General features: G+C 41.4%; 1 protein-coding gene across 1 annotated transcript in view; it reads left to right on the top strand.

Annotated features, from left to right (window-relative positions):
- OSBPL10 (oxysterol binding protein like 10) overlaps positions 1-12,552 on the top strand; it is a 111,714-nt gene extending 99,162 nt beyond the window's left edge. Inside the window, exons 9-12 of the mRNA XM_036378629.1 lie at positions 5,317-5,503; positions 6,940-7,122; positions 8,923-9,076; positions 9,785-12,552. Of these exons, the coding sequence (XP_036234522.1) occupies positions 5,317-5,503; positions 6,940-7,122; positions 8,923-9,076; positions 9,785-9,829 (569 nt within the window). The 3' untranslated portion in view covers positions 9,830-12,552. The remainder of the gene's footprint in view (positions 1-5,316; positions 5,504-6,939; positions 7,123-8,922; positions 9,077-9,784) is intronic.
- Positions 12,553-12,871: the final 319 nt, after the last annotated feature.

Genomic DNA, 12,871 nt, shown 5'->3' with positions numbered 1-12,871 from the left:
ACCTGGTCTGGTGGAAGGTGTCCCTGCCCACAGCAGAGGGTTTGGAACAAGAGGATTTTTAAGGTCCCTTCCAACCCAGGCCATTCTATGATTCTGTGACAATGACCAGAAACTTCATTGTAGCCTGATGTTGAACCCAAGCAACTGAGGTGTGTTTTGAACATTCCAATGTGTCCCTCCAACAGTTCAGTGGAGCTTTTTCTACTGCAGTTGGCTATTTGCAGAAATAAAGTAGTACTGAATTTTTGGACCTATAGTGTGTGTAAAGAATATGGTAATGGTAATGTGTCTGTGGAGGCTTTGAATCATATTTTTATAGCAAGTCCTTGGATGTATAGAGCATATTGCTTTTAATGCTTTTTGTTAGAAGCTGACATAGGATGTCATGGAAGTACAAAGATTTATAAAGGAATTTAAAGAATTAGGGGATTTAAGGATGGTATGGTCTTGGCACACAAAGGCTACAGCTCAGTGTCTCAGTGGTGTGATTTTTTGTGTGTGTCACACCTCAAAGTGACTAAGATTTTTTTTTTCTGTCTGTGATTTTTGTTTGTTGATTCAAAGTAAGTATCAGTTGCAGAGATGCAGAACAATTGGGAGAACACTGCTGGAAATCCATGTGGGCAGCTGTTTTATATGCTAGCCTTTCTTCATCTCTGGTTATGAGTGCTCTAAATCTGGCTTGCTAATGAAGCCTTGCAACTTTTCTTTGCTGTATGACAAAACCCCCATTCTTCAGAGAAGTCAGCACCGAGTTTCCTCATGAGAAAGCCACCTGGAATAGAAAAGAGGGTATTTTGCATAGAAGAACTTAGGTTGCATGTGCAGTCCCTAATTCTGGTTAATGTTAATTATGTACTAATGAAAGAGTGAGGGAGGAGATGAGGCTGTAATGAATAGGGTCACATTAAGATTTAAATTAGCAAAGGATGAGTCAATATAAATATTTAATGGTTTTTACATGGTCCATAGAATCTTTAAAAGGATATTGGTTGTGGGGTAATGGTGCTGTGGTGAGCACACCTCAGTGTCAGCTGTGCCTGTTCCTTTTCTGCTCTTGGATTTTGGTTCAGAGCAGCAAAAGCCAACAAAAAGTGTCATCTTTGATTTATGGGTTAATTTTGCAGAGAGCATAAAGTACATTTAAATGGATTACTCTATATTGTCAAGTGGCTAGTTACATTTGATGTTTTCACTTCTGATATTTTAAATGTTTTAAAAAGTAGTGAGGTATAGGCTTCCAAAAATTATTTTTTCTCAAATGAAATCAACTTGAAAAGATCTGATAGGTGAGTAAAAGGTTCAATGCTCTTTCCAGGGTAAATTTAAAAGAAAGCAATGAATGTTTTTTCCTCTTTTTTTTTTTCCTTCTGTTCAAATACATGTATGTGTATGTATTAATAGATGTACAGATCTATAATTTCTAGTACTGAGAAATGAGTGACTTAAAATTTATCAGTCCCAAAGCTTGATTGCTCCATGCAATTAGAGCTAACTAAGTATTTCCCTAAGTACTCATTTTTGCGTTAATATTTTTAGCCCAGTGTTTTTAGAACCATTTTGATATAGCATGGCACTCTTTACCTAATTTAGCAAATGGTTCCAGTCTTTGAAAAATGAGCATTGCTCAGCACAGCTGCCTGGAAGGTTTGAGACAATAAGAGCCCAGTTCTGGCTTTTCCTGTTTTCTGTGGGGGTCTGGGCAGTTGGTGATGCACAACACCCGTGTGGGGCTCATCCTACACATAACTTGCTCCTCTTTGTGTGTTATGAGAAACACAGGGTGAAGAGCTGCTTAAATGGGAAAGCTGCCCCAGGCCCCTGGAGTCCCACGTGCCATTTGTTGTTCAGATTGATCTCCATGCAGGCAGTGGGAAGCATTAAATCCCACATGTCTCTTCTGCAGCTTATTGATCCAGAGCCTCCTCTGGGGTTTTTTGTCAATATGTGTTACTGGGAAATCAATTCACAAAGCTGCAGCATCAGTGAGGGACATGTAAGAGTCAAACTGGGAGAGTGATATGCCAGGCCATCGCTTCCTTTAATGCAGGCTGAGGGGTCATGGATAGGGGTGTGACTCTGAATACATTGCTGGAGTCAAAAGGAGGAGTAAATGGTGCTGAGGACATTTCAAGGGGGAATTTCAATATCCTGCAATGGTTTTTAACAAATTCAGCCTTCTCTGTAGCATTTTTTCCTAACAAACCAGATTACTAAATCCACTGTTCCTCCCAGAGTATTGGTCTGGTGTATTCTTCCTTGTGCAATTGTTGCCTATAAATACTTTAGATTTTTTTTTAAAGGAATTGGAAGTTTTTGAAAGAACTCTTAGTTATGAGAGGAAAAAACTAAAAATGGGAGAATATTCTACAGCTTTACATGTGTATTTACTTATAGCCATTTTTGAACTAAACTTGAATCATCCCTTACAGCAGGGAAGCAAAAGAAGAAAAATGGCTTGTGTATTTTCCAGCAGTTGTTTTTAAAGATCAGTTGCAATGTAATGATTATGAACAGGTGTAAAAATGACACATTGTAAAGTAACTGATAGCTTTCAGTTAATTGGCTTTTGATGTCTCAAGATTGAGACTTTGCAGGGTGGGGAGTTACTTCAAATTGTGGTACCTGTTACAAATGTTGAATCTCAGTGTAATTTTTGGCTTCCTCTCCCCTAAGGGAGCACAAGTCTCTGTTCAATGTGGTGCTGCAGCCACAGTGTTTGTGGTGCTTCATTTAAACGAGGTTTTGCATGTGAGCTCGGTGAACAATGGAATGCAAAACAGTCAGGTTAATACTAAAAGTATTATCAAGTCATGGGTATTTCAGATCTGCCCTTTAATCTCTTTTAGACTGTAATTATAGAGCTGGAGTCACATTTCAAGTGAGATAGCACTTCATTAAAAAATGTATTTATTCAGGTGTTCAAGGAATTCAGAAAATATGCTACCGGGTGCTAAAAATACTGCCAAGAGAGCTGGGTTCAGTTTTTAATATCTAACCTGCTGTGGTGGTTAAATATTTACATTGAAGGTCACTGCTGCTGTTTGCTCTGCACTTTAAATGTGCTTGGCAGCACTGCAGCTCTGAGCCCCTCCCATCTGACTAGGGAGAAAAATCTCTTGATCCCATCAGAGGGACAGAGGCAAACCTATACTGACCCATAAAGAAATTTTGTTTATCATACCAGTTTCCTCTCACATGAGGAGCATCACATACAGTGGTGATCAGAGGAGGATGGGAGAGGTAGGGAGACTTTTTACAAGGGCATGTAGCTACAGAAAACTGGGGTAATGGCTTTAAAATGAGAATAGGTTTAGGTTAGATATTAGGAAAAAATTCTTTACTGTGTGGGTGTTGAGGTGCTGGAACAGGTTGCCCAAAGAAATTGTAGATGCCCCATCCCTGGAAGTGTTCAAGGCCAGGTTGGATGGGGCTCTGAGCAGCCTGGTCTGGTGGAAGGTGTCCCTGCCCATGGCAAGGGGGTTGAAACTCAATGATCTTTAAGGTCCCTTCCAACTCAGGCCATTCTATGATTCTACAATTGTTTTTTATTAACTTAATGCTATTGTAGCATCCATTTAATGAGTTTGATAGCCAGAGTAGTTTTTTGAGTATAAGTTCTTTCTGGGTGCATGTCCAGGGTGAGTTGGGTAGTTCAGCCTCCCTGCAGTGTGTTCAGCTGGGATGTCTGTGCAGGTGTGAAGCTGAGGAAGCTGGAGGCAAAACGTGTCTGTGTGTTCTGGCTGTGTCCTCCTGGCCTTTCCCTGCTGCTGAGGGCTCAGCACGTGACACGAGGAACTTGTGGCTTGCCAAGCTGGAATGATTAAAGGTGCTTTTGAGACATGGCTTTTCTGTGTGCTTTTGCACTCCCAGCTCCTTGTGTCAGAGCTGCTGGAGGGGACGTGCTGGCTGTGTCACTGCTGGGAGGCTGAGGTTGCAGAGGTTCTGAGAACAACTGCATGAAACTGTTCTGGTTTGCAAATGTTTTCCTGTGCAATAGTTCAGAAGGCAGAAGTGACAAATTGCAGAGTTTCCTGTACCTGTATTTAGTTTTGTTAGCTGGAGCCTATATTCAAGATCAGGGCTCTCTTAGAGCTCTGTGCTTTTAATTTTGACTGTGTTTTAATTTAAGTTTGTATTTCTATGCAGTGTTAAAGGCATATTTTCATATTGGCAGCAGTAGTGTCATGCTCCTATTTAATGCTTTTTCTTCATTAAATGTGAGATCACTTTGAAAAAGTAGTGTCAGTTTTCCCTTAAACAGATAGATTAATCAATACCACTAACGGTGTGTTCTTCCCCTGCCTGCCCCAGGGTGAAGGCAAATGGGCTCAAGCTTATCTTGCTACTAAACCAATACTATTACTGTGTCAAAATATCTTTCCTTTCTTTTTTTTTCCAAATATTTCTGGGTTGTGAGTTCTTCCTGTAATAGGTTATTTTCAGTCCCCGTTGTGAAAAAATATTTTCAAAGCTGTCATTTTTGCCTTTAGGCAGTTAGTAAATGGGACACAAAAGACTGTAAAACTCTAGTAAAAAATACACTGCAGACATTTGGCATGATCTAATTCTGCGTGCAAGGTTTATGGTGCTCTTTTCCTGGTCTTATGTCCTGTTATCCTGAAGACCAAACTACAGTTTTTATGGAGATAGAGTTGTATCCTTAGCCCCAGGGGAAGCTGCAAAGGTCTGATCAGGAAAGCAACTTTCTTTGTGCAACTTCCAAGTAATGTTGAAAAACGGCTGTTGTCGTGTGTTGTTTTTAGTTACAGCCTCATGGTGCTGAGGGTGGAGGAACCTTTACAGAAAGAGATGGAATTACCAGTAATTTTCTCTGCCTGGTAGGGACATTGGACTTGGTGCTGATAGAGCAGTGGCCCTGCTGGGCACCTCTTGGATTATGCAAGATTTTTTCGAAGCCAGTGTGAGAAACCAGCCATTTGGAAATTAAAGAGCAAAGTTAATAGGAAATTGACAGAGCATCTGAATTTTCAGTATGGTTTTTTAGGTGTATATTCTATGTTTATCCAGCTTTTAACACTAATGCAAAGTAAAGAATCCAGTCAGATTTTCTGAAAATTTGTTTGGTAGCAATCAATATGTCAGGGTGCACAGTCAAATGGGATGCTTTTGAAAATGCTTATTGGAAGAAACTTGTTCTAGAAAGCAGAGTTTCTTAGCAGACAGTGCTCTCCTTCAAGGAGGGCTGCACATGCTCTCTGTGGATGTGCATTTTGATGGTGCTTAATTGCTCAGTGACCATCAGGTCTTATCACAGAACCTTTTATCACCTCACTTTCTCCTCTTCCTGCACAGGTGTCCTTCACTTGCTGGAACATGAAGAGGAGTATGTCTTCACCCTGCCCAGTGCCTACGCTCGCTCAATCCTTACCATCCCCTGGGTGGAGCTTGGAGGGAAAGTCAACATCAGTTGTGCCAGAACGGGCTATTCTGCCACGGTCACGTTCCACACCAAGCCCTTCTATGGAGGGAAGGTCCACAGGTACAGCAATTACTGCCTTACTCTTGTTTACCTGCTGCTGCATTTCAGGGGCAGGGCTCTGGGGCATCTGTTCAGTTCTTCTGTTGCAGTATTTTATAGACAGATAGCTGAAGTTCTTTTCCTATTAGTGCTGGAGATGACTTAAAGCTCTAGGGCAGTTTATTGTAGCAATACATATGATGTTGTTTAACTGAATTGGATGTATTTCTCTCATTAAGATAAAGAGAATGTATCTCTCCAGGCTTTGTTGCTTGTAAAAGTTGCTGTAAGTGTAGGATCAGAAAAATGTACGTGGAAAAGGCAATATTTCTGCTACCCCAGCTGCTGCTTCTGTGCGAGTCTTGTAGATGAACTGGTGTTCCAGGTGGAGCTCCTGAAAAGAGGAGAGAAGCAAAAGTGTCACTGCCCATGTGGTACCTCCCTAATGGGGACTCCCATCTCTGCACTGAAATTCCAGATGGTGAAAATGTTGTTTACCTTCTTTGGTTCCCCTTTACTAATGATGCAAATAGGCACTGTGCAGGACAGCCTCCTGTCTTGCTTCTATGCTCAGGGTATGTCCCAGTCATTAACATTGGATCCCTTTCTTGCTCTGCTGTGGACTGTTGCAGTGTCCAGAGGAGACTGTGCTTTGCATGGTTGCCTCTGTTTTGCTTCAGATGGTGTAACTATTCTTCCATATGTGTGTGTGTCAACCATTTCAATGTTGTGTTCAGGTAAATGTCCACATGAGGCTGTTTTGACAGGGCTTTTCTTTACAAGTTTTAGATTAATAATTGGTGCCATCAGGGTGAGTAAAATTTTGGGGAAGTTGTGCTGTATTACTTTAGTAATTAAAAAATTGAGTTTACACATTACTTTACATGGCTTTCTAAAGCACATGTGTGCATGCTCATGGGCACATTCACAAAACTTCTCCCTGCATTTCAGTTTTCTATCTGTCTATTTTGCTCACTCTCAGACCAGTTATTTGACTGGTGAGGTGGCTTTAATCATTGCCTCTCAGCAGCTGAGAAGTGAACTTGCAGAGCTAAAGAAGAAAACAAAGATACCCAAATTTTTTGACATGGGTCTCTGAGCAGCATTATGTTCAGGCATGAAAGTATCATGTATTGAAAATGTCACATGAATGTCAGGGATTGTTTTTCAGGCTGCTGAGGTAACCATTTGGTCTGGGCTTGAGCCAGGTATCACAGTTTTAAGTTGGATTACTACTGTATTTAGTGAGAATGTCATCCCCAAGTTGTTGCTGTGTTAGAAGAGCTTTCCTGGGATGAGTCTTTCTTTTTTGGAGGCAGCATCACTACTTTGCTTGAATAATTGATTTGTGGAGGTAGAAAGCTGCTTGCACCTTTAGCAAGGTGGTGCTTTCATGTGCTGATAGTAAATGGTACCAGTTATGTCTGTGGTCTGTTTTTCCTTCCCCCTTGAATCAGAGTTACGGCCGAGGTGAAGCACAATCCGACGAACACCATTGTGTGCAAGGCACAGGGAGAATGGAACGGCACCCTGGAATTCACTTACAGCAATGGAGACACCAAAGTGATTGACACCACCAAACTGCCTGTTATCAGGAAAAAGATCAGGCCCATAGCAAACCAAGGGCCACTGGAGTCGAGGTAAGGGCAGAGGCTTTGCAGTGCTGTCCTGAACTTTGGGTGGGAACAGAGCAGGGAAGCCAACTGCAGCTCTGAGTGCTGTGGTTCAAAAATTCCTTGCTTCCCACAGCACAGAAATCTGGGCACAGAGAGCTGAGTGAGGCTGTGTATTGGTTCCTTGGAGCATATTTTACACTGTAGTGATGAGTACATCGATTTTGTAGATGGGGGAAAGGCCTGTATTTGTTTTAATGAGCATCTGGAAAATGGTAATGCAGTGTTTTCACCTGCTTCTTAGAGTGATTGCAACATGGTAGGCAAATCAGCTTGTTGCAAGCAATTCAAACTGGTATATATATTATATGTTGCATATCATTGAAGCTGCTTCATGTTTTATATATTTTAGAATATGTATTTGTATAAACGTATCTAAAATGTGAGGCAATATGAGATATAAAGACACACTTACAGGTGGTTTTGAGCCTCTTGGCACCTACATCATGTGCCTAACTCGGACTAGGTACATTAGAAAAACCTGATCTGTATTCACTGTCAATAACTGTTCATGTTTATCTTCAGAAAAATCAATACCTTAATTGAATTTAGGAACATTTTATTGAAGGATTTAAAAATATGAGTTAAACTATATTTTATTATCTGTAAAGGTCTTTTTATTTTACAAAGGTGTCTTGAGTCATTGTGCAGGCTCAGATACAATTTGTCTACTTTCTAGACCACTTGCTTATCCACAAACTCATTTTTCCCCTGTAGTGTGGAACATATAGATTGTAGTAAATAAGGAAACCAGTAGCTTTTCAGTGTATTTATTGTGTTTTTTAGATACTAGTCAGCAAATTGCATCCATCCAGTGGCTCTGCAGGATCTGCAGTTTATCACATTGTGAACACAATCTCATTTAAACAGCCCTGGACATATGTGAAAGCTATGGTTGGTTTCAGACAGAGCAGTTTGGATTAGATATTAGGAAGAAGTTCTTTAGTGTGAGGGTGGTGGTGATGCCCTGGCACAGGTTGCCCAGAAGGTGTGGATGCCCCATCCCTGGCAGTGTTCAAGGCCAGGTTGGATGGGGCTCTGAGCAGAGTGATCTAGTGGGAGATGTCCCTCCCCATGGCAGGCGGGGAGGAACTAGAGGATCTTTAAGGTCTCTTCCAACCCAAACCGTTCTATGAGGATTTTTCTCAGTGCTTTTCTGGGCAAAGATTCTGCTAGGCTGATATAAGGCACTGTATCTGAGCATGATCAACTATGTGAGAAATGTGTAGCTCTGTGCTGGTAAATATTGTAACTGGGAAAACAGAACACCGACCTAGAGCGGCTCCCTAGAATCAGTTCCTCTGCTAGTGACCTTGTTGGACCAGTCAGTGTCCCAGTTCAGTGCACTCTTGGGTTTTGGCTGACACTTCCTTATAATTCAAAAATTTACCTGCAAAAAAACGCAGAATGAAACTCCTGTTATTTGGAGGGTGGAGGACCATCAGTAAGGAATGTGAACTGGAAATGGTAGAAGTAAATCCACCTGCTTTGAGAAAAAAGCTCAGGTGGTGAACAGAACATAAACAGTTTACTGAGAAAGTTGCACTGCAAAATACTGGGTGAATCTGAAAATCTGAGTGAATCTGAGAATTTGGTCCACAAATGTGATGAATATCCTAGGAGAGTGATGGTTCCCAAGCTGTGGGACTTGGAAATGTCCGGCATGGATATTGTGGCCTCAGCCTGCTGCCCAGCAGTGTGGTGTCCAGCAGCAGGGGCTGTGGCAGAGCTGTTGTCACCCTCCCCTGTGCTCTTGTCCCTGGGCAGGCGCCTGTGGCAGCACGTCACCAGCTCCCTGAAGGAGGGGAACATCGATGCCGCCACGGAGCACAAGCACCGCCTGGAAGAGAGGCAGCGAGCAGAGGAGAGGCAGCGGGCGGCGCTCACAACTCCCTGGAAACCCAAATACTTTGCCAAAGAGGTACTTGGAGTCTCTTGGTTTAGAGACCTTTTAGCAAGTTCCTGCACAGGGGACAAGTGAATGTCTGTGGATTTTGTCATGGGCTGGTGTTGTTATGTACCACTGATTGCTTAAATGTTCTTTTTGACAGTCTGGCTCTTGAATGAGAGCAGTGGGCTTTTCCATCTCTATGTTGTGGACTTGTTCACCTTAGTTAGATTGATTTTGATCTGGATTTTTGGTGCCTAATGTTAGGCACATAAAGTGATGTGTTTTTCTTTAAAATCCAGCCCTTACTTCTCAAATTCTGCATACTCACTTCCCCCATAATCTTAGCATACTAAAATGAGCACAATGTAGGGAGATTTATCCAGTGTAAGTAAGCATTGACATCCTAAACACAGTCTTGGGTTTCATCTGTGTGAAAGGAAATGAATTTTAACAAGTTCATCTTTCCCCTTTCTTGGAGGAAAGGTGGAGGGAAAATGAGACTGACTGTGGGAATTGTTCCATTAGCTGCTATTTAAATCAGCATCTCTTCTCATTGCATCTCTCCCCCCCCTTGTAATTTTTTCCCTCCCACCCACATTACTTGTCAATTCTTTAAACACAGAATTTTCAGGTGATAGGGATGGCTTCTTGTTTGGTCTTATTTTAGCTTTTGTGTGGACATACATGGATCTGGTATTTATAAATCTTGTTTGTAAACTCTGCTTAATTTTCTTACAGGGCGATGGTTGGCTGTACATGAATCCTCTCTGGAAGACCCATTGACAGGAGAGAGCAGTTGCCTCCTAACTTTACCTGAAAGGCATTAAAATGATACAGTATGTAACTTCAGGATGTCCTTGGATAGGTCCTGTTCCCAGAAGATCCCCATGGGAAGCTATGTACTGTGAATGATACATCTCACAATAAGCACGAGCTCGGGTTTATTCAGGAGCCATTTTGTGTGTGCAGATCCACAGGCACACAGGCACAGGTCCCTAAGTACCACGGTGTGCATGTGTTGTGTGTGTTATTTACACTACATGTAAACAGTACCAACACCAACAGCAACTCAAAGACCTTTTCCTCCAAGTGTTAGGGCACAGAACCCTGGCTGGACTCGGCCAGGGTTCCCTGAGTTGTGTGCTTGCAGGATCAGGCCCTGTGCTAGTATTTAAGAAAATACTTTTTTATTAGTACTGGTTAAGGTTTTTCTATTTTTCACTTTTGCCAAAAATGTTTTGCACTTAAAACGTGACGTGTCTGTTAATGGCAGTCGATCTGTCTGAACAGTCAGCGAGTAACTCACTCGGATGTAAGAATGATCCACTGGCCGTGCTCGCTTCGCTCTGGGTTGCCCAGGTCAGGGCGTGTTTCCTGTCACTGATGAGTGTGAATTTCCTGCCACCCTCTAAGAAGTAGCAATACCTTCTCCAGAACGTTGTTCTTCACACTAACCTGTCGTGTCCTCGCTGCTTTGTCTGTTCATGCTCCAGCTGTTCAGTCCATCTCTGGTCACCACCCCTGAGCCAGCTGCTCTGGTAACTTTGATCTTGCTGTGTAATGTTCTCTGGCTGCTGGCATGCCAGCACTTCTGGCTTACATGTTCCACTAAATGGGATTGCTTCTGATAAAACATCTGGATGAGTAGAGGTGATGTAACTAGCCTTCCCAGAAAAATGATTCCCTGATGTAAAAGTAACAATTTAGTAAATTATTCCACCGGGATAATAACTTTATGAATGAAACAAATGAAATGGGATACAATTTGTTTTGTAGTGTTAAAAAGAAAAATCAAAGAAAAGCCTGTCACTTGATCTTGCTTTGTAAGGTACCCACTGTGACACGGACAAAGTGGATTCTAGAAGTGTGTTAAGGCTTTGTCGCTTTTTAGGTTTTTATTTGTTGGAAATGAAGATGTTTTTGAGAGAGGTGGCAGCAAAAGGCACATGTAAAATGTGCTCAGTGCTCCTTTCCACAGTGCCCCTTAACAAAACCACTGTATTTCTAACACACAGTAGCATGGATGCCCATCTGTAGAGCTGAGTAATTTTGTGCCTTCCGTCTGCTCTGTTCATACACTGACTTATGCTTATACTGCAGAGATATTCAGGTCACAGCACTGCTCACATCTGTCCTTGTGCATCCTGCATTTTGTGTTTTTGGTAGATGTTAAAATCTCTTGAGCAGTTCAGAAGGCTGAGTGGAGGAGGTGTGTGCACAAGGAAACATTCCATTAGTTGTTCCTTTGGATTTGAACTTCAGATCTCTATTTAATTTTAATGAAGGTGTGGCTACTTTTCCTCCTAAATCTATTTAGTCCTCTTGTCTGTCTTTTTTTTTTTTTTTTTTTTTTGCACATTAGTAAGATTTGTGTTCTAAATGATTTAAATCCTATTTTTAAAAAAAAAGTGGATTGTATGAGCTTGGTTTTGTAACTGACACTTTTTTTTAAGAGGAAAAAAAAATCTTATTTTTTAGGAACAGTTGATGTAACAGTTTTCTGTAACAAAACCAAAATGATGCTGTTGCAGTAATCACTGAACTGCTACTGAGTATCATCAGGAACACTTGTACTTTATCACCTGCAAGAATTCACTTTATAATGGATCCTCTCTTGTTCTAGAGATTAGTCTGATAAGTACCTAAGAGTATTGCTACAGTTTGTAGTATCATCACAAAGAACAATGGAAAAAGCAGAGTTAAACATGGAACATCCTCCCAGAACTCTCTCACACACCAAAGAACAAGACACATACTCACTAAATAGCCATTGCAAACCTCTGTGTCTCAGGCATGCAGGCCTGGGCCCCTGAAGGAGTAGACCTCTTTCAGCTGGGATGGTGTGTCTGTCAAGGCTACAGAGATGCTGTAGCTGTTCTTTTGAGGAGAAATTTGAATAATTTTCTGCTTGTAATTTATTGAAGATTCTCTGTCTGCATGGTTGGTTGTTTCTGCATGCCGAGGACATTCCACTTGTGCTCTGGCCAATGTTTTGTTCTGTTCTGATGCTATGAAGAATCCCCTGATGCCATTATCACTGCTTCTTTCCCAAATTAACTTGGGAGACACGAACAGAAAAAGTCCTTTCAGAAAAGATCCCATCAGTGAGAGATTCCAGAACAAGATTCACAAGTGTCATGTTATTTTTCTGATAGTATGTGTTCAGTATATTTTGCAGGACTGAAACGTAAATATTCATAAGCCTTATTCTGTAGGTTGTTCCAGTAGCTGTCTTGGAATTGCAAGTAAATACTTTCCTTTTCAAGTAGCTGATGTACACTGAATTGTAATGTAAAAACTTCCATGTACTTCAATTTTTTTTTTTTGTGCACACCTGTAGAAAGCCTATGCAACCTTTTTCTTTCTTAAATTAGAAATGTTCAGAAAGAAAATTTATACCTTTATCATTTAAAAGATGCTCTGGCAGTCTCTTCTGATTTGCCTTCCTTTCATAATTTGTGAATTTAAAATGAGAATGCTCATGAATAAAAGATTTGTTTCATTTAGCAGTGGGCTGCCCTTTCTCTTTCCATGGAAGCCTTAGTTCAGTGGTGTCAGTCACTGACTGTCCAGGAGCTGTGTATGACACCAGAGCATGGTTCCCATGGAAGTGATTTGCTAGGTTAATCTGGGTTTGCTGTGAGGCTTTTCCACCCTTCTTATTCTCCCAGACACTCTGAAGGTAAGTTTTTTGGTTAAATTGGATAGCTCTGCCCAGGGAAAATGGGGCTGGGCAGCAACAACAGCTTTAGGAAAGGCTGGGGAACAACTGCTTCATTTTGGCAAGTAAAAAGGAAATAGGTAAAGGTGTACCCTTGCTTCTGA

This window comes from Molothrus ater, chromosome 1 (genome assembly GCF_012460135.2).
Source record: "Molothrus ater isolate BHLD 08-10-18 breed brown headed cowbird chromosome 1, BPBGC_Mater_1.1, whole genome shotgun sequence".
NCBI lineage: Eukaryota > Metazoa > Chordata > Aves > Passeriformes > Icteridae > Molothrus > Molothrus ater.
This window is presented reverse-complemented; position numbering and strand designations above follow the sequence as displayed.